Source organism: Delphinus delphis, chromosome 2, assembly GCF_949987515.2.
Source record: "Delphinus delphis chromosome 2, mDelDel1.2, whole genome shotgun sequence".
NCBI classification, from domain to species: domain Eukaryota; kingdom Metazoa; phylum Chordata; class Mammalia; order Artiodactyla; family Delphinidae; genus Delphinus; species Delphinus delphis.
Window position 1 is genome coordinate 5,414,112 of NC_082684.1, and position 26,119 is coordinate 5,440,230.

The following is a 26,119-nucleotide window of genomic DNA, read 5'->3' on the forward strand; positions in this document are numbered from 1 at the left end:
TGGGCTGGGCACCTTCTTCCCTGCTCTGCTTCCCAGACTCCCTGGTCGCTGGGGTTCTGGGTGAAAATTGGGTTTCTTCGGTCAGATACTCAATTTTGGAAGGCTGAAATAAAGTGTCAGCTTTGCCGTGTACAGGCATATGCAGTGTGTAAATGACAGGCTGAATTTAAAGCAGGAGGTGGCAGTGCAGTTAGTTCGTTCCTTCATTCGTTTGTTCATTGGTTCTACCCCCTCTCTGACGCTGAGGGCTGTTTTGCGTTGGGAATTAGAAAGACAGAGGCTCTGGAGGGAAATCACTTCCAGTCCAGTTCCCATATTGAGCACCCCTCCGTGCAAGGCTTCCCAGTACTTGGTTTTCTGGCGAGAAAGATCACAGAGACACCAGCGCATCCACGGCTGTACCTCCAGCCGTCACCCTGCCTTCTGACCCCTGGGTCAATTCCCTGCTGCACACCTTTGAATTCGGCAATCCCGGTGGTGGCCTTCCTGGTCTCGGCCCTTGTTCGTGGTTCAGCCATCCCTGGATCTCTGGCCCATTGTTTTCAGCCCATCCAGTGATTTTGTAAATTAATTCCCTGTGTTAACCCCTGCCGGTTTAAAATATAACCAATGCAGGGGTTCCCTGGTGGTGCAGTGGTTAAGAATCCGCCTGCCGATGCGGGGGACACGATTTCGAGCCCTGGTCCAGGAAGATCCCACATGCCGCGGAGCAACTAAGCCTGTGTGCCACAACTACTGAGCCTGCGTTCTAGAGCCCACAAGCCACAACTACTACTGAAGCCCGCGCACCTAGAGCCCATGCTCTGCAACAAGAGAAACCCCCGCACTGCAGTGAAGAGTAGCCCCCGCTCACCGCAACTAGAGAAAGCCCACATGCAGCAACAAAGACCCAACGCAGCCAAAAATAAATAAATTTATTTTATAAATAAATGAATAAAATAAGAAATATAACCACTGCAGAGAGAGAGCCTGCTAAGGACTAAATGTTTCCCGGAGCAAAATTCATGTGTTGAAATCCAGTCTCCAATGTGATGGTATTAATTAAGAGGTGGGACTTTTGGGAGGTGATTAGGTCATGAGAGTGGAGCCCTTGTGAATGGGATTAGTGCCCTAATGGACCCCAGAGAGCTCCTCTGCTCCTTCTGCCCTGTGAGGACACAGTGAGAAAACGGGCATCTGCAGCCAGGAGGAGACCTCTCACCGGGACCCGACCGTGCTGGCACCCTGACCTCAGGCTTCCAGCCTCCAGAACTGTGGGAAATAAATATCTGTTGTCTATAAGCCACCCAGCCTATGGCACTGTGTTACAGCGGCCTGGCCAGACAGAGCCGTCTCTCACCATCCGCACTGGGCAGCAACCCCTCCCCATTATTCCTTCTCCCTTCCCCTGCAGCATCGTGGCGTGTAGTTCTGTACTGCCTTGGGTACCTGTTGTTTCTCTCTCCTCCTTCCATTGTTAGCAAGCAGCTAGTTTCCCAGGGCTTGTACAGAGAGGTGCTTAATATGGAATCTGGACTAAAGTGACTTCCCAGAGCCTCCGTCTTTCTAATTCCCAATGCAAAATGGGTCAGGGAAGGGGTAGAACTAACTAGCTGTCACTTCCTGCTTTAAAGTCAGCCTATCCTTTACACACTGCATATACCTGGGGGTGGTTTAACACCTGGCCGGGCCCCCTGCCCTTAAACCTAGTTGCTGGTTGGTTTTAACAAAGCTCTGATTCCAAAGCCCATCAAGGAATTCTAGCAGGACCTGGGTCATGGGTGTGGCTCTGTCCTCAGGGCAGGTTCTGGCCTACCTCAGGGACAAAGAAACTCCTCTGCCTTAAATGAGGCTGGAATCTGTATCAGCTCAAAAGTAGTAAAACAAATACGAGCTATTTCTGGAGTGGAACAACTGCCTCGGGATCCAGGTGAGGTGAGGAAGCCGCCTGGATTTGCAGGAGAGGCAAGTGGGGCACACAGGACGGAGGCGCCTTCCTGGAGCTACAGTAGGCCGGCCGTCCCTTCCAGTGGGAATCTGCACTGTCGGGCTCCCAAACGACCTTAAAGCTTTCCGAGTTAACTGGGACAAAAGGGTGTGAAGGCAAGGGGAGAGCAGGCTGAGCAGCGCGTGCTTGTGGGGGCTCCTGGGTTCCTGCAACAGGAGCCTGACCCCGCCTTACCTTCTGGTTGGGGAGGGAAACGCCACAGGAGCCGCTAAGTGTGAGCCGTGGGAAGCGCCCCGCATCTGCTGTGCTTTTCTTTTCTTTTTTTTAAATTGAACTAAAAAATAATCTCTCTATACAGTATAAACTTTTTCTTCTTTTTTTTTTTTTTTTCGTCCGTGCCTTGCGGCTGGCGGGATCTTAGTTCCCCGACCAGGGATCAAACCCGGGCCCAATATAAACTATTAATAGATACCCAAATACAATATGGTTTTTCAAATGAAATCATGTGTATAGCATTGTATTCATAAAGTACACTACTCAAAAGCTATACAACATTAACAGCAAATCCAAATCCAAATGGAGATATTCCTCTGAATTCCACGTTTCATCGAGCGTCAGAAACCACCAGTCTTTTAGTCCTTGTGCATTATTCTGTATCTGCATTCTCTGCGTCAGATTGGATCCCTGGATTTTATTTCATTTTCTGTGGGACATTCTCCACAGATATGTATCATCATCTGCTGCTTTGGGGGTTGCACGTCCTTCTGGGTGTCTGTTGTTGTCCCCACATAGCACGGAGGAACTTGTCTGCGCCTCCAAACAGACTCCCGCTCACTGCTGTGTCCTGCTGGGCTTTGACCGTGGATGAGCTGGGCTTCTCCAGTGCCTGCCTGCTCCAGCTTGACAATTCTTTGCTTCTGTGGCTGCGTCCTAAATGCGACCCAAGCTGGACACTGACTAGGAAGAACAGGGCCCCCCTTGCTTCTTTACTAGCTGTGTGACCTTGGACAGGTGACCTAACCTCTCTGAGCCACAGTGGGGAAACAGGCCTGGCTTTCAGGGCACTTGTAAGAATGAGGTGAGGTTCTGTATGTAAAGCACCTTAGCTTGGCGCGCGGGGCGGGCCCTAGCCCACAATCAGAGACCTGGATTCTGTTTGTCTCTGCTAACTCCATGTGACCTTGGGTAAGTCAGTCCCCTCTGGGTTGAAATGGACTTATTTTGTGATATCTGTGAAAAATACCCCAAAAAAGTCACAACGTGGCCCGTTTCGCTAGTTTCTACATGGCCTTTTATCTGTAACTTGCAGTAGCATCCAGGGGCTCAGGACCCAGGGTGGGGAGACTGCAGACCAAGGAGCACTCCTCAGCAGGACCAGGGCGGGGGCTCCTAGATGGGGCCTCTGTGGTGGGATCAGCTGGTTGTGGAGGCCATCCTCATGGAAGACAGCCACGAGCCTGGAGGCTTGTCGTTAACTTACCCAGGAGCTCGTGAGGCCGGGGGCCACCTCCCTTTCGCCCTGTGCCTTTGCCAAGTCGGTCAGAGCACAGGAAATGCAGGAAATGGCAGTTGATCCAGACAGACGGGAGTGACGGTGGGCAGGCGGGCAGCTGCGCTGAAGCCGGGTCTAGCCCAGGGCCAGCAGGTGTGTGAGCAGGTGCTGTGCTGTAGCCAGGTGCTGCTATCCACTCTGGTGAGCTGCAGCAGCTGGCCCCGGCCGGGGCGCCTCTGGCTGGGGTGTGGAGGTGGGTGCTTGGGAAGCTGAAGCGGCTTGTAGAACAGCACTGGGGTGCCGGAAGCGGGGGTGGTCGGGGAGTGCTGAGCAGAGCAGAATGGTGGGGTTTTGCAGCCATGGGGACGTTGTCTCCAGGGCACTTGGGCTGGTAGCCGAGCCTAGCTGGCTGCATCAACCTCAGGAGAGTCACCTCCCGGGAGCATGGGGCATGCTTACTCCAGAAAGGCTTCAGGGAGCTGTTGGCTGGGTGCCAGGTGCCTTGCAGTCACTCGGAGGGCTGGACACCATTCCCTCCATTCCACACAGGAGGAAACGGACCCAGAGAAGAGGGGGCTTTCCTGACGTCAAGCAGCTAGTAGGTGGCCAGAATTCAAGCCACGTGGCTGGATACTGAGGGGCTTTTTCCTCCCAGTTTTCAGGATTAAAATAACGTTGGCAAGGAATAAATTACTTTTTTTTTTCTTTTGGATTATTCTCAGGAGAGCAATGACAGAGTCAAAGCATTCCACATTTTCATAGATCTTGATATATACAATTATCAAATTTTGCCCCCAAAGGGATGCATCAGTTTACAAGGCCAACAGCAATGGACCAGTTTCGCCTGAAAATGTTCCCCCCCCCATAAAAACACTGCTGAACCCCAGAGACATTGCCCTGTCCTGACCATGATCCTCCCTTCTCCCTGCAGGTAAGCCCAGTGCAGAGCCTTGTGATGCAGCCCATTGGGGTTTTACCTGGGATGGCATTGAACGTATGTATCATGTGGGGAGAGTGGCTCTCTTTATAATGTTAAGTCTTCCAATCCATGGACATGGTATATCTCACCATTTACTGAGGCCTCTTTATCTCATTATCAAGTCTTATGATTTTCTCCAAAGAGGTCTTGTACGTGTTTTAAGAGGCTTATATTTGACGTTATTGTAAATGGTTGTTCTTCCTTCATTTTCTAATTGTCTTAGCTAGAATTTTTTTAACACTGGTGGGTTGGGGGGGGCGGGGTTTGCACATTGATTTTTATATCCAGCAACCTTGCTAAAACCTTTGTGTCCTTGCTAAAACCTTTGTGTCCTAGTAACTTATGTGTTGGTTCTGTGACTTTTCTATCCTCTCTAAATAAGGACAATTTTGCTTCTTCGTTTTGAATCTTTATACCCTTTTTCTCCTTGCCTTACTGCTCTAGCCAGGACCTTCAGGACAGTTTGAACCATACTGGAAGTGGACAATGGACATCTTTGTCGTGTTTTCAGTCTCACAGGGAAAGCTTTCAGTGCTTCAGCACTGTATGTGATGCTTGTTATAGGGTTTTGTAGCTGCCCTTTATCAGGGCAAGGAAGTCCCTTCCATTCCTAGTTCGCTAACAGTTTTTCTCATGAATGGAGCTTGAATTTCATCTGCAACCATAGAGAGGATGGTATGACTTCTCATTTTTTTTCTGTTAAAGCAATAGATTATGCTGAGTTTACCAATGTTGAACCAATCTGCTTGCACTCTTGGGATTAACCCACCTTGGCTGTGTTGTTATCCTTTTCACGTATTGCTGGATTCCGTTTGTTACTCACGTTGAATTTTTGCCTGTATTTCATGCATGAGATTGCCCTGTACTTTTTCTTTTTCCCATTTCCCTTATCAGGTTTTGGTGTCAAGGCTATGACTGCCTCACAGAAGGACTGGGGCATTTCCCTCTTTTTCTACATTCTGAGTTTGTGTAAGAGTGGAACTCTTTGTTCCTTAAATGCATGTGAGAGTCACAGGTGAAGCCATCTGGGCTGGCCATTTGCTCTGTGGGAAGTTCGACTCCTGATCAACTTTCTCAGAAATGTCATCCCTTTCTTCTCCTCCTCCCAGACCAGACCACCTCACAAATGGACCATTGTGGCACCCTAAGGGGTACTGCCCTGGGCCTCCCCAGCTAGTCTTCCCGAAGCTCCATCTCCATCCTAGCTCTCTCCTGCTTCAGAGCATGCGTGGGTCCCCACTGCCCCCAGGCAAAATCCAGACTTATAGCAAGATGCTCATGGCCCTCAACTGTGGCTGGACCACCTGTCCACCCTTCCCTAGTGCTGTGCCCTGCGGAGCTTGTGGCATACCTAGCTTCTGTCCGTGCGGACACACTACCAAAGGCTGTCACGTCCGTACCCCTTTTGCCACTAACATCACCTCTTCCAGGCAGCCTGCCCCTTCCCTTTAGCTATGGGTCCCCTCCCTCCTGTGGCTCTCTATTTCTTTCTTTTCTTTTTCTGTGCTGCTCTCATTTTTTAAAAATTTATTTTATTTAAGTACAGTTGATTTACAATGTTGTGTTAATTTCTACTGTACAACAAAGTGATTCAGTTATACATATACATACATTCTTCTTCTTCTTCTTTCTCTATTTCTGCATATTATCAAAATTGCTTTGGGTAGAATTATTCTTTACTCAAATGAGTGTTCCAAGAGGGCGGGCATTGTTTTTGATAGTTTACTTATTCAGTCAACAAACATGTCCAGTGCACCAGGCACCATGCTCAGTGCTGGGATACGTCAGTAACTAAGACAGACAGGTTCCAAGTGTTTCGAAACTTTCCAGTGAGCAGGAATTAAAACAGCTTGCACTGTACAGGTATGAGTATAAATAAAGCAAAATTAAATCGCCCCAAATCTCACTGTTAACTATTGGTGCATTTCTTCCCAGCTTTAGAAATGCATTAATAACCTGCCTGACTAGGTATGTCTATTACAGGTAAGGAACCTGAGGCACAGAGCTCTTAAATTAAAGGTGACAGGGAAGACGGAGGGCAGGGTTTTAACTCAGGTAGCCTGGCTCTGAGTTCCCACCCCACACCACCGGCCCTTTAAAAAATATAATGGGTCAAACTGTGTGTCCCTGTTTGGGGGCCCAAATTTTTCACTTCTCTTACGACACACATCTTACCTTGGGAACACCGAAATGTGCAGCTGGCCCCTACCTTAGTATCACACCTCATGGGCTCTACCTGCTGCCTTCTCAGACTGTCGTGGGGAGAGGCCCCGCCCGGGGAGTTCAGGGGCTTGGGTTCTTCTCGCCTTGCCACCAACTCACTGTGTGACCTCGAGCTAGTCACGCAGCCTCTCTAAGCCTCAGTTTCTCCACCTGTAAAAAAGGAGATGGGATTCTGTCACACTACAGGCCGGCCTTGAGGAGCCCCCTCTGTTGAGCGGGTGGCACTCTCGGGATCTCTGCCGAGTGCTGGGGTGTCCAAGGCTGCGCGCCGCGGCGCATCTGGGCCCATGGGGCCCACCTCCCCCCACCGGCATGGCCGGTGCGCCCCGTCGCGTCCGGGTCCGAAGGCCCATGGCAGCAGCTGGGAAAGTCGCTCCCCCAGGCCAGGGGGAATCAGCACCAGCAAGCGTCCCAAGAGGGCGATGGCTCCGGACGCTGTGCCCCCTCTCCCCGTGGCACCTGCGCTCAGGGTGGGCGGGACAGGCAGGCAGGGTCCGGAGGCTGCGCTGGCGGAGCGTGGGGGTGACTTGCGGCGTCAGGGAACCACAGGCTGCCCTGGGGACCTCCGCCTCGCCTTCCCGGCCTGTGTCATCGGAAGGTGCGAAAGTAACACGGGATGCGCTTGGAGCTCCTGGCACGCTGTAGGCTGTCAAATGCGGCAGCCTTGACCATCCTCACAAGTCGGGCTTTGGGGTCCGGTTAGATTAACCGGGTTAGTGGCCGGAGTGGCTTCCTCCCTCCCCGCAAGGACCAGTCCCGTCTGCGCCCTCCGTAGGCCGGGTGGCAGGCCCTTTACGGGCTCTCCCCACGGTCCGGGCCCTGGCCTCTTGCCCCTGCTCCTCCCCTGGGGCCTCCACTGCCACCCCTGAGAACTTTCCTCTTTCTCGACCAGGCACCTTTGAACTTTGCATGCCACGGACCCCAGAGGCAGTCTGGGGGAAACCTATGGACTTCTCTAAACAGTATTTTAAAATGAGTAGATGGAGGAAACCAATTATATAGAAAAGCAATTAATAAAAAATTTTAAACACGTGTGCAATGTAGTAGTGTATTTTATTTATTAGCACATTAAATAAAAAGACCAAAGCTGCAAGTCCAAAATTCATCATTTTAGGACTTCCCCGGTGGCGCAGTGGTTAAGAATCCGCCTGCCAATGCAGGAGACACGGGTTCGAGACCTGGTCCGGGAAGATCCCACATGCCGCGGAGCGGCGGGACCCGTGGGCCACAACTACTGAAGCCCGCGCGCCTAGAGCCCGTGCTCTGCAGCAAGAGAAGCCACCACAATGAGAAGCCCGCGCACCTCAACAAAGAATAGCCCCTGCTCGCCGCAACTAGAGGAAGCCCTAGTGCAGCAACAAAGACCCAAGGCAGGGGCTTCCCTGGTGGCACAGTGGTTGAGAGTCTGCCTGCCGACGCAGGGGACACGGGTTCGTGCCCTGGTCTGGGAGGATCCCACTATGCCGTGGAGTGGCTGGACCCGTGAGCCATGGCCGCTGAGCCTGCGCATCCAGAGCCTGTGCTCCGCGACGTGAGAGGCCATAGCAGTGAGAGGCCCGTGTACCGCAAAAAAAAAAAAAAAAGACCCAAGGCAGCCAAAATTAAATAAATAAAATTAAAATTCATCATTTTAAAGTAGCAGTGAGTGTAAATGATATTTAAAGATTTTTCTTCAGTTGAAATGTGATCTGAAAATATCTGGGTTTCTGTTGGTGACAAAGTCACGGGTGCAGCTGACACCACTGAAGTTTGTTGCCCCCATTCCTAACTGATGAGAAAGTAAATATCAGTCAGAGGTGTGTGGAGATGAGGATGTAAAATTTTTGTGTCCAATTTCAGAAACCCCTGGCTTCTCTAGCCTCCGGTCTCCCCTCCCTGCGGTTCTCTCTGTGAAGCCTGGTTAAGAGGCCTGCTCTGGTAATAGGCTTGTGAAAGAGGGACTAGGAGAGGAGCGGGGGAGGGTGTGTGCAGAGAGAGGCAAGCCTTCCTGACTGGGTGGGTCTGCTTGAAAGGGAAGCATAGGGCCGATTTTTATGCCTCTGGGCCTTTGCACATGCTGTTCCCGCTGCTAGGCCTTTCCACCCCATGCCCTTGCCCCATCTGCCACCCCCACCCAACTCCTTGGAAAGCCTCCACCTGCTTCAGCCCCAGCACAAGGTCCCCCCTCACTCTAGTTTCCTGCTGTTACCATCTCTCCTCAGAGCATCTGCATTGATCTCAAGTGTTTGTATTCAGGCTGGGCTATCCTGCTGGACGGACCCAGGCAAGGTCTCGGCCAGGGCTGCTCCACCTCTGGGTCTCCAGGGCCCAACTCAACGTCAGGGCTCAGCAGGTGTTTGTTGAATGAATAAATGAAAGAGTGAATGAGTGAATGACAAAGTTGTTCCCTGCCATGATCTCTAAGCTTCTTGCATGACTCATGTTTCAGAGGAGACCGCCTGCAATGATGTGTGTTACTTTCCTAATATGCGGGGTTTTCTTTAAGTTGTTATTTTTTAAAGCAGGTTAAAAACAATGTTTTAACTACAGTGGAATATTATATGGCCTTAAAAAGGAACGAAGTACTGACACATGCTACAATATGGATGAATCTTGAAAATATACTAAGTGAAAGAAGCCAGCCACAAAAGGCCACATATTGTAAGATCCAATTTCTATGGAATGTCCAGAATTGGCAAATCCAAAGAGATAGAAAGTAGATTGGTTGGGGCTGGGGAATGGGGCACGACTGCTACTGGGTACAGGGTTTCTTGTTGGGGTGTTGAAAATGCTCTAAAATTAGACAGTGGTGATGGTTGCAAAACTCTGTGAATATACCGAAAACCGCTTAAATGGGTGAATTTTAGGCCATGAGAACTGTATCTCAATAAATGTGGTATTAAAAGGTGTGTAGGCAAATACCTACATTTCTGTCAATTTCCACACGTTCCTGCAATGTGGTCCCTGCACAGAGCTGGGCAGTGAGATTATTGTGTGAGATAAACACACATAATAAACTTGTGTTACATTTGTAATCAGTAGTTTTAAAAAGTTTACTTAAGAACACTTGATTCTTGGGACTTCCCTGGTGGTCCAGTGGTTAAGAATCTGCCTTCCAATGCAGGGTACATGGGTTCGATCCCTGGTCGGGGAACTAAGATCCCACATGCTGCAGGGCAACTAAGCCCACGTGCCGCAGTTACTGAGCCTGTACGCCACAACTACTGAGCCTGGGCGCCACAACTAGAGAGCCGATGCACTCTGGAACCTCTGCCACAAGTAGAGAAAAGCCCGCGCACCGCAACGAAGAGCCCATGTGTCGCAACGAAAGATCCTGCGTGCCGCAACTAAGACCCAACACAGCCATAAATAAATAAATGTTAAAAAAACAGAAAAAAGAAGAAACACTTGATTCTTGGACTTCCCTGGTGGTCCAGTGGTTAAGACTCCGTGCTTCCACTGCAGGGGGCACGGGTTCAATCCCTGGTCAGGGAACTGGGATCGCTCATGCTGCATGGCCAAAAAGAGAATAAATAAATAAATGAAAAGGTATTTTAAAAAAACCCACTTGATTCTTGTATATATCATGTCATCATCTATCTAAAAAGGTTAGGGGGACACAAATAGCTACATTTTTATTTATGTTAGAAATGATGGGAGGAAAACCCATAATATAAAGTGGTTGCCCTTAGGCTTGTGGGTTGATGTAGCTGTAGCTGGTGATGGGTCCTTGGAGGTTCATCAGACTGTTAACTTCTCTCTACTTTTACGTATGTTTGGAACTGTTTATAATAAAAAATTTAAAATATACCTGAAGCAATCAGCAGATATTTATCACTGAATAGCTGCATTTATTGAGCACCTGCTGTGTGCCAAGCACTGTGTGAAGTGTTCCTAGGATCCAGGAGGTCATTTTATCCTCACATCAGGCCTGAGGAGCCAGCACCTGTTACAGGTGAGAGACCTAGAGGCGTGTGGTAACGTTGGGAGGACAGGGCGAGGGACAAGTGTGGAGGTACCAGGGTTTAACGGAGCTAAATCCTCATCTTTCAGCAGCAGGCAGCCATTGGATCGTATCTTAAAAAAAAAAAAAAAAAAGAGAGAAATCAGGGACTTCCCCGGCGGTCCAGTGGTTAAGACTCCACGATTCCACTTTAGGGGGTGCGGGTTCGATCCCTGGTTGGGGAACTAAGATCCCACATGCTGTGCTGTGCGGCCAAAAAAAAAAAAAAAAAAGTGAAAAATCAGTAATTGTCAGTATAAGCCTGTCGCTTACACATATAAAAGTGAAAGGCTTCCCTGGTGGTTGAGAGTCCACCTGCTGATGCAGGGGACACGGGTTCGTGCCCCGGTCCAGGAAGATCCCACATGCCGCGGAGCGGCTGGGCCCGTGAGCCATGGCCACTGAGCCTGCTCATCTGGAGCCTGTGCTCCGCAACGGGAGAGGCCGCAACAGTGAGAGGCCCACGTACCGCAAAAAAAAAAAGTGAAAGCCAGAAGAAACTTCTAAGAGCACAAATGGCTGCCTCTGAGGGGAGGACTCAGGGTGGGGCTGAGGGAGGGGGAGAAGGTGGGGAAACTGCCGTTTTTTCATTTTAAGCCTTGTAATTCTATTTGTCCTTTAAAGATGTGTACCTGTTACTAATTTTATTGAAAATAAAAGAGAAAAAAAGAAGAGAGAAAGAAAACAGAGGATCAGAGAGGTGAAGGAACTTGCCCAAGGTCACACAGGATTCAGAGCTGAGCCAGAGTTCAGACTTGAGACGGAGGTGGGCCCTACAGCCCCGCTGGACCTGATGCTGGAGGTGCACAGAAGGCCATCTGGCCAGAGGGACCAGACTCATGTTGAGGACAGGCTATTTTCACTGTCAGATGTTGCTGAAGTTAGAACCTGAGAGTTAATGTTAAAAAGCTGTTTATGAACCTGAAAGGCCCTTTCCACATGTCTGACCTTGCAGGCTGGGCTGTGGAGGTTCAATGTCCACCAAGCCCCTGCTCAGTGACGGCAAATCAGCAGAGTTCTCCCTAAGTTGGCTGCACTGTTTTGCAAGAACACCGATGAGCCATTCTCCCAGGGCGGCCACAAATGTGTCAGGCAGAGGGCTGGGTTTGAACTCAAGTCTCTGCAACTGTGGGTCCTCAGGGAACTGGTGGGGCCAGAGCAGAGGCACTGGGCTCTGGAAAGTAGGGACTGTTCTTGACCACGTGATGGGGGTGGGGTTGGGTGAACCCCGGAGGCGGCGGCGTGCGCAAAGTCCCAGGGGCCTTGATCTGGGAGTTTGGCACGGGTCAGCGTAACTGGAGAATGGGGGGAGGGAGGCTGCAGTTGAGGAGAGATGGGGGCTGGAGGGGGAGGGGACCGGAGGGGGAAGGGCTGACTATGCACAGGGCACAGACTGGGTGAAAGCCCAGGGCAGGAGGGAGCTGTGGCTGGAGCTGAGGAGCCAACGGCAAGGACGAGGGCCGAGGGGAGGCTGAGAGGCCGCAAGGCTCCGATCCGCAGGGCCTCTTGGCCTAGCAAGGATTTGCGTCTTTATCCCAAAAAAGCCACTTCGGGGTTTGAAAACCTTGCCCCGCCACTAAGTGCGGAAGGGAGGCAGTGGGGAAAGGAGGCGGGAGCTGCAGCTCCAGGGCGCCGCGTCCTGAAGTCCCAGGGGGCCGGGAGGGGCGCACCCAGTCCCCCGCCGGGCGCTCGGGGCGGAGCGAACAGCCCAGCCGTCCCGCCCACAGCCCCGCCCAGCAGGAGACACGCCGGTGACTCCGCCTCCCCCTCTCTGGTTGGCCCGGGGCGGGGGCACCTGACTCAGAGCGGCCAATCCTCGCGCTGGCAGGGTCCCGGGCCCCGAGCTCTGCCGCGCAGCTAGGCGCTTACAGACCAGCTGGCAGGGGGCGGCAAAGGGCGCCTCGGGCTGCTGGGGCTCACGAATGGGGGCTGGCAGCAGGTTGCAGATTAGCAATTCCCCGGACGTCCACTTGGCCAAAAGACCAATTTCTATGAACTGACGATGACGTGTGTGTTGGCCGAGGTCGTCCGGCGTCCGCTGGAAAGTGATCATTTCTCGTTGTCTCTATCCCACCCTCTGCTGAGCCAGAGTTCCAAGCCTCTGAGGGCGGGAGTGAGGGGGTCTGTGGGGGCCGTGGAGTTACAAGTCTGCCCTCCTCCCCCCAACACTCACTCTCCCCCTTTGTGAGGTCCCGACTTATAAGTCTCAGCGTGCACGCCGCCTCGTCCAAGAAGCCTTCCCTGGAGGCCCCAGCGGCTGGACTCCCTGGGGCTTCCCAGGGCTCTGGGCTTTTCTCTCCATCCGGAAGCATCGTTATATGGGGATGTTTATCCCGGAGGGCAGGGGCCCTCTCCCCAGGCAGGGCCCCAGGCTCGTTGGGGGGTCCATCAAGGCAAAGTAAAGGGCTGAAGTTGGCCCACCCGCAACTGACCCGGAGGAGATGCAGACAGGGAGGCTTCTTCCGCCAAGGCCGGTCGTGACTTGTGAGGCCTGGGAAGCCGGAAGTGTCCTCTGGCCCCGGAACCCCCACCTGTACCAGTCCAGATGGGGACCAATGACCCGGCCTCGACCCCTCAGACGGCCCGAGGGTAAGGGAGATGCGCCTTAGAAAGCATCCAAGGAAGGACCGTTTGCACCCAGTATTCAAGCTGTGAAAACGGCGTGTAACTGCATCAAAACTATGGGAAGCGGGCTTCCCTGGTGGCGCAGTGGTTGAGAGTCCGCCTGCCAATGCTGGAGACACGAGTTCAAGCCCTGGTCTGGGAAGACCCCACATGCTGCAGAGCGGCTGGGCCCCGTGTGCTACAACTACTGGGCCTGCGCTCTAGAGCCCGTGAGCCACAAGTACTAAGCCCGCAACCCACAACTACTGAGCCCACGTGCTGCAGCTACTGAGGCCCGCGTGCCTAGAGCCCGTACTCCGCGACGAGAGAGGCCACCACAGTAAGAGGCCTGCGCACCGCAACAAAGAGTAGCCCCCGCTCTCAGCAACTAGAGGAAGGCCATGCGCAGCAACAAAAACCCAACACAGCCAAAAATAAATAAATAAATAAAATAAATAAATTTATTAAAAAAAAAATACGCAAAGCGCAGGGCAAAGCTTCGGGTAAACAGGCACTCCTAGCAGGCGTCAGGTCCTGCTGCAGAGGCCACTCACCCCCGTGGGAGCAAGGACTTTGCCAAAACACGAAACAACCTTATTGATCTATCTCGCTATGGCCTCTCTCCCCGCAAAAGGTAAGCTCTAAAGGCATCAGAGGGTGTGCAGTGAAAAATTTACCACCACTGTCGTCATCTGTAGTGTATTTGTATTTTATTCCTTTCTTTCCTTGACTAGATCAACTACTGATTTAGCTGTTTTCAATCTTTCTTTTTTCTTTTATTTTTAGCTGCACTGTGGGGCGTGTGGGATCTTAGTTCTCCCACTAGAGATTGAACCCAGGCCCTGGGCAGTGAGAGCTGAGTCCTAACCACTGGACTGCCAGGGAATTCCTGCTATTTTCAATTGTTAAAAAATTATTTCTACTGGATTTATTTTATTTGAATTAGTTCTACTGTTTTTTCTCTTCTAAACCATTTTACAATTTTTTTTTTGCGGTACGCGGGCCTCTCACTGTCGTGGCCTCTCCCGTTGCGGAGCACAGGCTCCGGACGCGCAGGCTCAGCGGCCATGGCTCACGGGCTCAGCCGCTCCGCGGCATGTGGGATCTTCCCGGACTGGGGCACGAACCCGTGTCCCCTGCATCGGCAGGCGGACTCTTAACCACTGAGCCACCAGCGAAGCCCAAAAGGCTAACTTTTAAAAAATAAAGAAAGAAAGAAAAGATCTTTAAAAAAATTAATTAAATCTATGTCAATAATTATATTATTGTCTTCTCTAATCTTAATTTTTCTTAATTTTCTTAATACACGTATCTGCGAGAGATGAATTGAAATTTCCTACTACCGATGTGCTTTTCACTTGCTCCCTGTATTTTTTTCATTGTATGAATGTGGATACTGTGTTATTTGATGCAGGGTTGGCACCGAAGAGCAAATGAATGCAGTTTGGTGCATACTAGATATGTGATACCTTCACTGTGACTTGCACTCATTCTCATTATAAAGTGCACCTCTTGGCCCCACCTAATGTTTTGCCTTGAACTTGACCCCTGCTTTCTGTTTGTTTGCATTTGCCTGTTATCCCTTGCACCATGCTTCTATTTTCATTCCTTCTGAGTCCTCTGGATTGGGGAGTGTCTTTTGCCTCCAGCTTAAAGTTGAACGTGAGCCATCTGACGGGCAGGTCCCTTTACAGATGAGTTTGCATATATCGATGTGACAAATCTATCTTAGACTCAGTGAAGTCATCTTATTTTACGCTTTCTATTTTTGTAGTTTATAAACTATTGGCTTAATTTAGGTGCAAGATTTCTTCTGATATTTTGGAAATTTTGTAGCTGTGTACTTGTGGTTACCTCTGTAAGTTTATATAACACCCTTAGTCCTTTATTTATCTACTGACTCCCAGCTATGAGTAATGATGACACTATTATGTCTTTCCTTTCTCCTTCCTTTTCTCCACCATCCTTTTCACAATATAATTTTAAATGAAAGAAACATCAGGTTAAATATATCCATTTATATCACATATATATAAAATATGTCCTTGTGTCTAAGATGGCATTGATTTTAAGATGCTCCACTGACGTAGTAACAGCTTCTTGAACAAAAACAAAACTCTTTCCCATCCCGCAGTCCCTGCAGAGGGCTAACGGTGGTCATGCCCAAGATGGAATTCAGGGGCCTCTTGATCGGCTTGTCTCTGAACCCTGTGTCCCTGACTGGGCTGCCAACAGAGTTCCTGTCCTCCTTAGGGCCATTTGGGGGAGGTGTCCAGCGTCCTTGCCAGTGATCACAGCTGTGAGTGTCTCAGCAGGAGCCACCTGGGTGGAGGGGCTCTGGTTGTGTCTCCCTGGATTCCAGGCACGCGCGAAGCTCTGTGTCGGGGGTGGGGTGGGGGTGGTGGGAGTGGGGGGAGGGGGGGATGGGTGGGGGGGCGGTGATGTCACATCCGCCCTGCCTTGACTGTCTTCTTTCTCCAGCCTTTTTTGTGAATCTGGGCGTGGCTGACATTAGCTCAAATACAACTCCTGTTTTTTTTGTTTTTATTTTTGTTTTTGGCCACATTGTACGGCATGTGGGATCTTAGTTCCCCGACCAGGGATCAAACTCGTGCCCCCTGCATTGGGATTGCAGTCTTAACCACTGGACCGCCAGGGAAGTCCCCCAAACAACTCCTGTTTAATAACATCTCATTAAAGCCTTCTGGAAGTTTCTCAGGACCCCAGAGTTCTCAGCAGAACCCAGCATTGCCTGGTGCCAACCCATGGCTGTGCCAGTCACACCTGCTCCGCTGAGCCTCCTCTAGCTCCTGTGTGCCAGCCTGACCAGGGCACCCTATCCCGCCCACGCCTTGTACTTGCCTCCCTCCAGGCCTTTGCTTCTGCTGTTTCTTCCACCTGGGCTGCCGTCCTCCCTCCAGTTTTTGCTGGTCTAAACCTCACCCACTGGTCTAAACCCTCAGCCTGAACGTCACCTCCTGCTGGAAGCATTAGACCCTCCCTCTTCTGGCCCCTCACGGCCTGGCCGGGGGTAGCTGGCCACCAGGCCGCTGGAAACCCTGGCTCCATCCTCGGACTCACGTCTCTGCCTTCATTCCTAGAGCTGCAGTGGCCACAGAACCTCCCGGGAAAGGCACTGGAGTCAGACAAGACCCACTTCCACCAAACCGCGGTTTCCATGGTTGTAAAAGTTGTGAGGTTGAATAGAGAGAGTTGCGGCCAAGTGGCTGCCCTGTGCGTGGCAGTGAGGACACGGCGGTTGGAGACGGCCCTTCCTGCCAGCGGGGCTCAAAAATGGGGGGGGGGGCAATCATTAGTATTTTGGTATAGTATTATTATATTAGCTTTACTGGTTTATTTACATTAAAGTGTAAAATCTTATGTGAGCAGCCAGATGAATTCTTCCCTATGTCTACACTGTGACTCCATGCAGATCAAGTTATAGCACATTTCAGGGACTTCCCCGGTGGCACAGTGGTTAAGAGTCCACCTCCCAATGCAGGGGACGCGGGGTCGATCCCTGGTGGGGGAACTGAGATCCCACATGCCGCGGGGCAACTAAGCCCACACACCACAACTACTGAGCCCACCCAGTCAGCAACTAGAGAAGCCCATGCACCACAAGGAAGACCCAGTGCAGACAAAAATAAAAAATAAAAAAACAAACCGCATTTCAGCCCCCAAAATTCCCCACCAAGGGCAACTGCTACCTTGCCTTTAACCACCATAGATGAATTTGGCCTGATTTTTGTACTTTACATCAATGGAATCATACAGTATGTGCTCTCTTGGGTCTGACTTCTTTCACTCAACATTATTATGTTATCCGTCTATATGTTATTATACTAATAACGACAATAATAATAATTGTATCCCCCTCCCCCTGGGGCCTGGCACATGGCAAGTGATTAGTTAATAGTGAGGCTTGGTTGAGGGAACTTGACCCTTTCAGCTTTTTTTTTTTTTTTTTGTACGAGAACGTGACCTGAGTCGACTCCATTGTTGAAAACTGTTCTGAAGGTGGAAATCAGGGCAGCAGAGAACGCCAGGGAGTTCACTTTACTGGTCGTTGGTATCTGTGGTTTGGCTTTGCTGTTTATAAATGCCCTGGCAGCGTCCTGAGGTTACCTCAAGCTGGTGGCTTCTGTCATCCCTTGGGGTCACTGGGCCCTACCCCTCCGCCCCGCCCTGGTCTACCCAGGTCAAGCGCCTGCTCTTGTCTAGCCTTGGTGTCTAGGACTCTGCTGTCCTCCTCTGTGTGTAGATACCCAGGAGGTGAGACATGCAAGCCTTGGCCTTGGTCTGGAGGGGAGAAAACATTCCGTCATCCTGCTCCAGAGCCCCCAGGTTGAAATCTCTGGACTGGTGCCTTAATCCAGGGGCTCCTAGGGGGTGGGTTCTCGTTGGTTCTGAAGTCCCTCCCGGAGGGACAGGCCATGTCTGCTCTTCCTAGCTTCCCTCACACAGATGGGAAACTGAAGCTCCAAGTGCAGGCTGAGTGTTTATTCAGGGAGTGGATGAGCACTCAGCCAGCACCTATTAGGCGACTACTGTGTACCCTGAGTAGGCACTGAAGACCCAGAGATAAGCCAACCTGTCCAGGCCAAGGAGAGCCGTGCTCCGGGGAGGGGTCTGGGGAAGCTTCACCAGGCAGTTGGCCTTTGAAGCCTCAGGGACTTTGGCCAGGCCTAAGTGAGGTTATTCCAGGCAGAGGGAACCGCTGGAACAAAGGCTTAGCAGTGGGAGAGTGATCTGGGGCCAGCGATGGGCTGCTGGCTGAGAGAAGTGTTCAGGAGAGAGGCTTGTTTTTTTGTTTTGTTTTTTATTTCCTTTGTTTTTTTTTTTTTCCCTGCACCAAGACTTGTGGGACCTCAGTTCCCTGACCAGGGATCGAACCCAGGTCCCCTGCAGTGGAAGCACAGAGTCCTAACCACTGGACTGCCAGGGAATTCCCCAGGAGAAAGGCTTGTTGAACCTGGTCCAAGACCCTCCTTGGGGTGGTGTTGGTGAACCTTGGAGACTCCCTTTGGAGCAGGTGCAGGACCTGAGCTCTAGGCTTTCCTTTCACCCTCTGTGTGACCCTATGTTGGCCCCTGGGTAAATCTCTCCAAATCTCTCCCTGTGGCAGATAGATGAATGGAGGGTGGGGTGTAGTGAATCAGTGAATGGGGTTTGAAAGCTGCAGTCCATGCCAGGGAGGCAGGTGGGGTTGAATGAGCCAGGGCCCTAGGCCTACAGGTGATGAAATCAGCACAAGGATTAGTCTTGGCTCTATTAGGCATGCTCTCTACTCTCATCTCCTGGAGCAGGCCATTCCTGCACTCCACCGATGGGGGGCACACTCAGCTTCTCTGGCAGGACCAACAGGAGGCTTGGCTACCTCCCCTGGTTCAGCCACTGACTGACTTGCTGGTTGCATTTGTCTCCTTCAAGGTCTCAGGTACAGTCCCCTTTGCTCTTTGCAGAAGTGGAGGTGTCCCTGATCCAGACCCCATGGAGGTGGCCCCAGGAGCAGGGGCCCAAGAAGAAATGTTGAAGGAGGATTCACTCTTTTTCTTTCCTTTCTTTCTTCCTCCCGCCCTCCCTCCCTCCATCCCTTCCTTTTCTTTTGGCTTCATGCGGAACTTCCCTTACTAGGTATGAACCGGCGCCTCCTGCAGTGGAAGTCTTAACCACGGGACTGTGGGGGGAGCCCCCGTTTTACAGGACTTCTAATGGTCTCTCTCGTGGCCGCCTGTCATCTGCCCCTTCTCCCCCGCAACGGCTGGAGCCCCTCCCGAGGCCCCTGTGATCGCCCTCTCCAGCCGCAGCCCGCGGGCTCCTTCCCAATGCCAGGCCTCTGCCCAGTGGTGCCCTCCGCTGGGAGTCTCTTCCCTCTTCTCCCTCTGGTCAGGAACCCTCTCTTCCCTCTCCTTGGAGGCCCGAACTCGCAGCTTCAGGGCTTCCCACCCTCACCAAGGTTGTGGCATCTGGGTGGCTGTTCCCTCCCCGCTCCCGCCCCCCACCCCCGTCCCCGCATGGGCGTGGCTGGCGCCCGGAGAGCTGAGAGCCCTGAGCGTGGCCCAGGGAGGGGCCTGTTGCCCCCCTCCCCGAGATAGGAGACAGATGGGCCGGCAGAAAAGGGGTTAAAAGAAGGATTCCAAAAGCGAATTTCTCCCTTCCTTGCGGCCCCCCCTCCCCGCTACCAAGCTCTCTGCTAGACCTGCGAGTCTCCCCTCTGGGGCCTTCTTACCTCTGGCGCTTGTTCGCGGGAGGGTGGGATGGGGGGCCGTCGGGCCATCAGTGCCCCGGTTCCCACCGGCTGCACGCCGGGGAGCCCCGGGGTGGGGACGGGGCGGAGCGGGGCGGGGGCAGTTCAAGGCAGGGGCTGGGCTGGGCTGCCTCGGTGGGCCGGGATTCGGGGTGGGAGGGTGGGACTCTCAGAGGCAAAACAAAAAAGGCCACAGGCCAGGTGACCCAGTGAGGGCTAGGGACGCGTGTGTACCTTCCAGCCAGCAGGGGGCGCGGGTTGGCCTTGGGGGTGGAGGAGGGCGAGACTGAACGATGCTGGACCAGAGAGGTCTGTTAATTTTAAAACATTAAATTAGATGGCAACTGAAAAAGAAATGCAAAACCTAAAAATTGAGAATTATGTTTTATTTGGTGGCCTTACCGAGGACTGTAACTTGAGAGCTCAGTGCCTCTCAGATAGCTTTGAGGAACTGCTCCAAAGAGGTAAGTGAGGAGCCAGGGTATATAGGAGTTTTTGCTGGGAAAAAAAAAAAAGTAGTAGAACATCAAACGATTACTGCTAATCACAAAAACCAGGCATCTCAAGTTAATGATTCTAGTGCCTTTCTATGTATGGAAAGAGGAAAAAGTCTAGGGACTTCCCCGGTGGTCCAGTGGTTAAGAATCTGCCTGCCAATGCAGGGGCCATGGGTTCGAGCCCTGGTCTAGGAAGATCCCACATGGCGCAGAGCAAGTAAGCCCATGGGCCACAACTACTGAACCTGTGCTCTAGAGCCCGTGAGCCACAACTAGAGAAAGTGCAGCAAAGAAGACCCAATGCAAAAAAAAAAGATGCAAGAGTCTGGGCTCATTGAAATTATTCCTTATATATGCACCCTAACTACTTAGGGTCAGTATCCCGTTTTTCTCCATCCTGAATTCCCCTCAGGGCGCACCGTGGGAGGCGGCTGCAGTGGCTGCTGGCTTGATGGCAGGCAACGTTTTTTGGTCCATGTAGATATTTTTTATTCTTTTAATGATCTAAGCTTATAAAACTCAAACAGGACAGAAGCATTAAAATAACAGCCCTGGTCCCACAGCCCCTCCTCTCGGAAGTAATCCCTGCCCTGCCCTCCCCTCTTGGGGAGCATCCTTCCAGGCCTCCTCCAGAGCATTCACGTGTGCAAGGACACACACACACACACACACACACACACACACACACACACACACAGCAAGGTGCCAGGCTCCCAGATGCACTCACAGACACGCACTCACCCAGCCACACAGGGACACGCCGATACATGAGAACACTTGTAGCACATAAATAGGTTGGTCAGAATCCTCTGTGGCGTGGGTGTATTTAGGCAGACACATCTCTGGTGATGAATCTACATACATTTTATTTTTACAGGTTTTGCATAAAAACCTCGCCTCCTTTTCCGGCTTTCCTGCTGCCACACCAACAGGCATTTCACATTTCCATCCCATCTTCCGCACTGTGGGTGAGCCCAGCTGCTAGGTGCAAGGTGGCCCATGTCTAAACTCTTCACGGCTGATGACACATTGCCGGGGCTGCTTGGGTGGTGGTGATGGGGGGCCCTGGGTGTGGGCATGGGGTATTGCCTACCACTTGGGATTCAGGAAGAGGCCCTGAGAGTGAGGGCAAAGCCAAGGAGGGGAGAAGTCAGAGGCCAGTGGCTGGCCTGGGGCCACCCCTTGACCCTCTCAAGGGACATGTCTGAGGCCTTGGGGGCTCTTTGGATTCGTGTGGGCCGCAAACACTGATTATCCCCTGAAAATGCAACCATGTTGAGCTGAAAGCAGACCCCGGAGAGACCCTTAAGGAGAGGGCCCTCCCACACCCGGGGCTTTTGGTCTACCTGAACACATGGGGGCCCAGTCACTCTGCCTGCAATGCCACCATTACCCCCACTCTGGTGAATTCTGGGGAGTTCTCTTGAAAGCCACTATGGCCCAGGTGATCCTAGCCCCAGCAGAGCCCCCAGGGGGCCTGACTGGTTGACACTGTCTTCTACAGTCTGTGGGTGTGTGTGTTGGGTGTGGGGAGGAAGCATTTCAACCCCCAACTCCAGGCCCAGCTCAGAAGGTGGTCCCACTGGGTGGCGCCGGCAGTGAAGGTGAAGCGCACAGCTCAGATGGGATTTGAATGCAGCCGAAACCCGGACTGGGACTTGAACCCACTGTCTTTTTTTTTTTTTTGGCGGTACACGGGCCTCTCACTGTTGTGGCCTCTCCTGCCGCGGAGCACAGACCCCGGACGCGCAGGCTCAGCGGCCATGGCCCACAGGCCCAGCCGGTCCGCGGCACGTGGGATCCTCCCAGACCGGGGCACGAACCCGTGTCCCCTGCATCGGCAGGCGGACCCTCAACCACTGCGCCACCAGGGAAGCCCTGAACCCACTGTCTTTTAATTAAAATCACACACCTGGTCTCAGGACTTAATGAAGCTCAGGTTCTTTTATTTATTTAATTTATTTATTTTTGGCTGGGTCGGGTCTTCGTTGCTGCGTGTGGGCTTTCTCTAGTTGCGGCGAGCGGGGCTACTCATTGCGGTGGCTTCTCTTGTTGCAGAGCACGGGATCTTGGCGCGCGGGCTTCAGTAGTTGTGGCTCGTGGGCTCTAGAGCGCAGGCTCAGTAGTTGTGGCGCACGGACTTAGTTGCTCCACGGCATGTGGGATCTTCCTGGACCAGGGATCGAACCCGTGTCCCCTGCACTGGCAGGCGGATTCTTAACTACTGCACCACCAGGGAAGCCCATGGCTAGAGGATTCTTAAACACTGCGCCACAAGGGAAGTCCGAAGCTCAGGTTCTTTATGTCTCATCACAGAAAGAATTCAGTGAGAGACTAAGTGATAGGTAAGAAGTGGATCTATTTAGAGAGATACACATTATAGACAGAATGCGGTCCATCTCAAAAGGCAAGACCGGCCTTGGGAGAAACACACTCCACAGACAGGTTTGGGGCTGTCTCAGAGGCGAGAGGCCCCGAAATATGGGGTGGTTAGTTTTTATGAGCTGGGTAATGAATGGGAGGATTATTCCAACTATTTTGGAGAAAGGGCCGAGATTTCCAGGCACTGGGCCGCCGCCCACTTTTTGGCCTTTTATGGTCGGCCTGGGGACTGTCATGCCGCTGGTGGGTGTGTCACTTAGCTTATGCTAATGTAGTACAATGAGCGCATAATGAGGCTCAGGGTCCACTGGAAGTCGAATCTTCCGCTCTCTTGGAGCTAGCTGGTTCTAACCAGTTTATGTCCTGTCCTCGAGGGCTGTGTCATTCTTTCAGAGGTTGTGCCCTGTCTGCTCCCCTCCTGCTTCAAAGGCACCTAGAGGCCTCACACCCTGAATAAGATCTGAGCTTCAGAACGCTTCTCAGCAGGCTGCCAGGTCCAGAGTGGGCCCTGCGGAGACACCTTGCCAGGATCCACAGACAGGCGTGGACGGAGGCAGGAGAGGACTGAGTGTGCAGCGTGCCAGCCCTAGGCTGCCCCTGCGCCTGGCTGTCACACTGTCACACCTGGGCCTGGGCTGGGGATCTGGCCCTGGAGACCAAGGGCCTTCCAGAGCTTTGATTTGGAAGCTTCAGCTCCGCGGAACACGCACAAGCCAGGCAGTCCTGGGCAGAAGCTCCCTTCTCTGCTGAACCTGTTTCCGCCACAGTCACACGGGAGGGGGAGGGCCCAGTTTACTGTTGGACCAGGGGAGGCGCTGGCGTGGCCTGGGGCAGGGCCTGACTTCGGGCCCGTGGGACTGGCACCGCATCCCATGCCCCAAACATCCATCCACACCTGACTGGGTTCGTTTGTCTGTGGTTGGAACCCTCCCCCCGCCAAATCAGGGCGGACTTCTCCAACTGGTTTTAATTTTATCCTTAAGCCACATGTTTGAAATGACTTAATCAAAGAAGGTCATGAATTAAATCTCAACAAGAGTGCTCAGGGCCTGGCTCCCCGCCCGGAGTGCCAAGGGCCCCACGGAGGAGGCGTCCATCAATCCCGTGATCAGCTGGTTCTCCCAGCGGATAACTGCCTTCATTTGAGGGCCTACGAGGTGCCAGGCGAGGTCTTGGGTGCTTCCTACACAGGCTTCCACTTACATCCAACCACCCTGGGAAGTGGAGTAGCTATCCCCACTTTACAGGTGGGGAAACCGAGGCTGGGATGTGAAGCTTGCCCAAGGTCACCTGGCAGGTGAGAGGCAGAGCTGCCATCCCAGTTGGGTCTATCTGTGTCTAGAGGCTGCACTGCCCCTTGGGCAGAACTGGGAAGACAGAGATCACACAGACAGATGTTACTGCTTTGCTGTAGGACAGGCCAATAAATGGAGAGACAAGGTGCTGGGGCAAGAAATAGCGACTTTCTTCAGAAAGCCAGCACACTGAGAAGGTGGTGGACTGGATGTCCCAAAGAACCATCTTCCCTGAGCTAGAATTCAGGCTGCTTTTACACTGAAAGGGGACAGGGTAAAGTCCTGGTTTCCGCCAGCCTCTGGAGGGGATGTGTTCCTTTCTTCCTTCCCGCAGCCGTTCACAGATGGACCCGGTCAGGAGGTTTCCTATGAGCTAAACAAAAGTATTTTAGCTTAACACTCATTACCTGGGAGGCAGGGTCCCCAGAGACGGGCCATTGTGTATAATTGAGGTTTATAGGCAACATCCCTTTAGTGATTAACTTGTAATAGAATACAAAGGTTCTTCCGTATTATATAGCGACCAGTGCTGAGGGGAGAGGGTGGAAGGGAGATGAGCCTCTCGTCAGGCTCACAGGTCTGGGACGCTTCTGGAGGAGGTGGCACTTGGGCTGGGCATGAAGGATTTGGAGAGAGATGGGGAAGGCGTGCGAGGTAAGAGATTTGGGGACACAGGGAGGGGGTGGGGGCATTGTGGGGTGCAGCTGGAGAAGCTGCTCAGACTTAGCTACGAGGGCAGAGCTGGCCTGGTCTGGGCGTACTGGGCGGGCTGGGGGCGCCAAGGTGGGAGAGAGGCAGGAGGGGTGGACCTGGCAGCCGGCTCCAGGGCTTCCTGTGCACAGCGTTGCTGAGGAGTCTGTGGCCAGGCTGACGCGTGTTCTTTTACAGGTTGTTTCTTTTCTGTCTCTTCTTGGGAGCTTTTGGCATTTTTCTCTTCATTGCAGGTATTCAGAAATTTCTCGACCGTGTTTGTAGATGGTGATGTCAGGCATTTTTGCTGTTATTGTTTCCTTTTGTGTTCATTGTTTTAAAAATTAATTAATTTATTTTTGGCTGCCTCGGGTCTTCATTGCTGTCCGCAGGCTTTTTCAAGTGGCGGCGAGCAGGGGCTACTCTTCATTGCGGTCCGTGGGCTTCTCATCGTGGTGGCTTCTCTTGCTGCGGAGCACAGGCTCTAGGCGTGCGGGCTTCAGTAGTTATGGCACGCGGGCTCAGTAATTGTGGCTCGTGGGCTCTAGAGCGCAGGCTCAGTAGTTGGGGCACATGGGCTTAGTTGCTGCGCGGCATGTGGGATCTTGCCGGTCCAGGGCTTGAACCCATGTTCCCTGCATTGGCAGGCGGATTCTTAACCACTGCGCCACCAGAGAAGTCCCTGTGTTCTCTGTTTAATTAAATTGTAACATGTATTGGGGGCATGGGACGAATTGGGAGATGGGGATTGACATATATACACCACTATGTATAAAACAGGTAACTAATGAGAACCTGCTGTATAGCACTGGGAACTCTACTCAGTGACCTGTGACCTAAATGGGAAGGAAATCTAAAAAAGAGGGGATATATGTATACGTATAGCTGATTCACTTTGCTGTACAGCAGAAACTAACACAACGTTGTAAAGCAACTCTACTCCAATTTTTAAAAATGTAACCTATTAAATGCACACATTTTAGGAATACAGCTCCGTGAATTTTCACGATTGTCTACACCTGTGTAACCACCACCCCAGTCCGGATGCAGACCACTCACTTCCAGCCCCTGGTGGGCTCCCTTTCACCCGCAAAGGAAACCACGATTCTGACCACTAACACCATGGATTAGTTTTGCCTATTCTTGAACTTCACGTAAGTGGAAACATAGTCTGCGTGCCTTCGTGTATATTTTTAAAGTAAACGTCTGAAATTTTAGAACAGTTTTAGATTTACAGTTACTGGGAAGATAGTCCAGAGAGTTCTCTATACTCATGCTCATTAGTATGGTAGATTCGCTACAATTAGTGAACACGGATTGATGTCAATACATTATTACCAACTAGAATCCATACATTGTTCAGATTTCCTCAGTTTTTCCCTGATGTCCTTTTTCTGTTCCAAACTTCCTTCCAGGACAGCACATTACATTCAGTTGTCAGGTCTCTTCCGGCGCCTCCTGGCCGTGACACTTGCTCAGGCTTTCCTTGTTTCTGATGGTTTCGGCAGTTTTAAGTACCGCCAGGTGTTTTGTATAATGTTCCTCAGCTGGGATTTTTCTGACTGTTTCTCGTGATTAGACTTGAGTGACGGGTTTGGGAGGAAGACCGCAGAGGTGAAGTGTCCTTTCTTCATATCAAGGCCACATACTATCAACGAGATTCATCACTGTTGATGTTGCCCTGGGTCACCTGGCTGAGATGTGCTTGTCGGGTTTCTCCTCCATGAAGTGACTCTTCCCCCTCCCCTTCCATACTGTCCTCTTCGGGGGTTTTTTTGTTTTGCTTTGTTTTTTTTTC

The 26,119-nt window shown here is 51.9% G+C and overlaps 1 protein-coding gene across 1 annotated transcript in view; it reads left to right on the plus strand.

The window, feature by feature from the left end:
* The first annotated feature begins 13,702 nt into the window (after positions 1–13,702).
* DEGS2 (delta 4-desaturase, sphingolipid 2) overlaps positions 13,703–26,119 on the plus strand; it is a 47,914-nt gene continuing 35,497 nt past the window's right edge. The window contains exon 1 of the mRNA XM_060003937.1: positions 13,703–13,841. Coding sequence (XP_059859920.1) covers positions 13,820–13,841 — 22 coding nt within the window. The 5' untranslated portion in view covers positions 13,703–13,819. The remainder of the gene's footprint in view (positions 13,842–26,119) is intronic.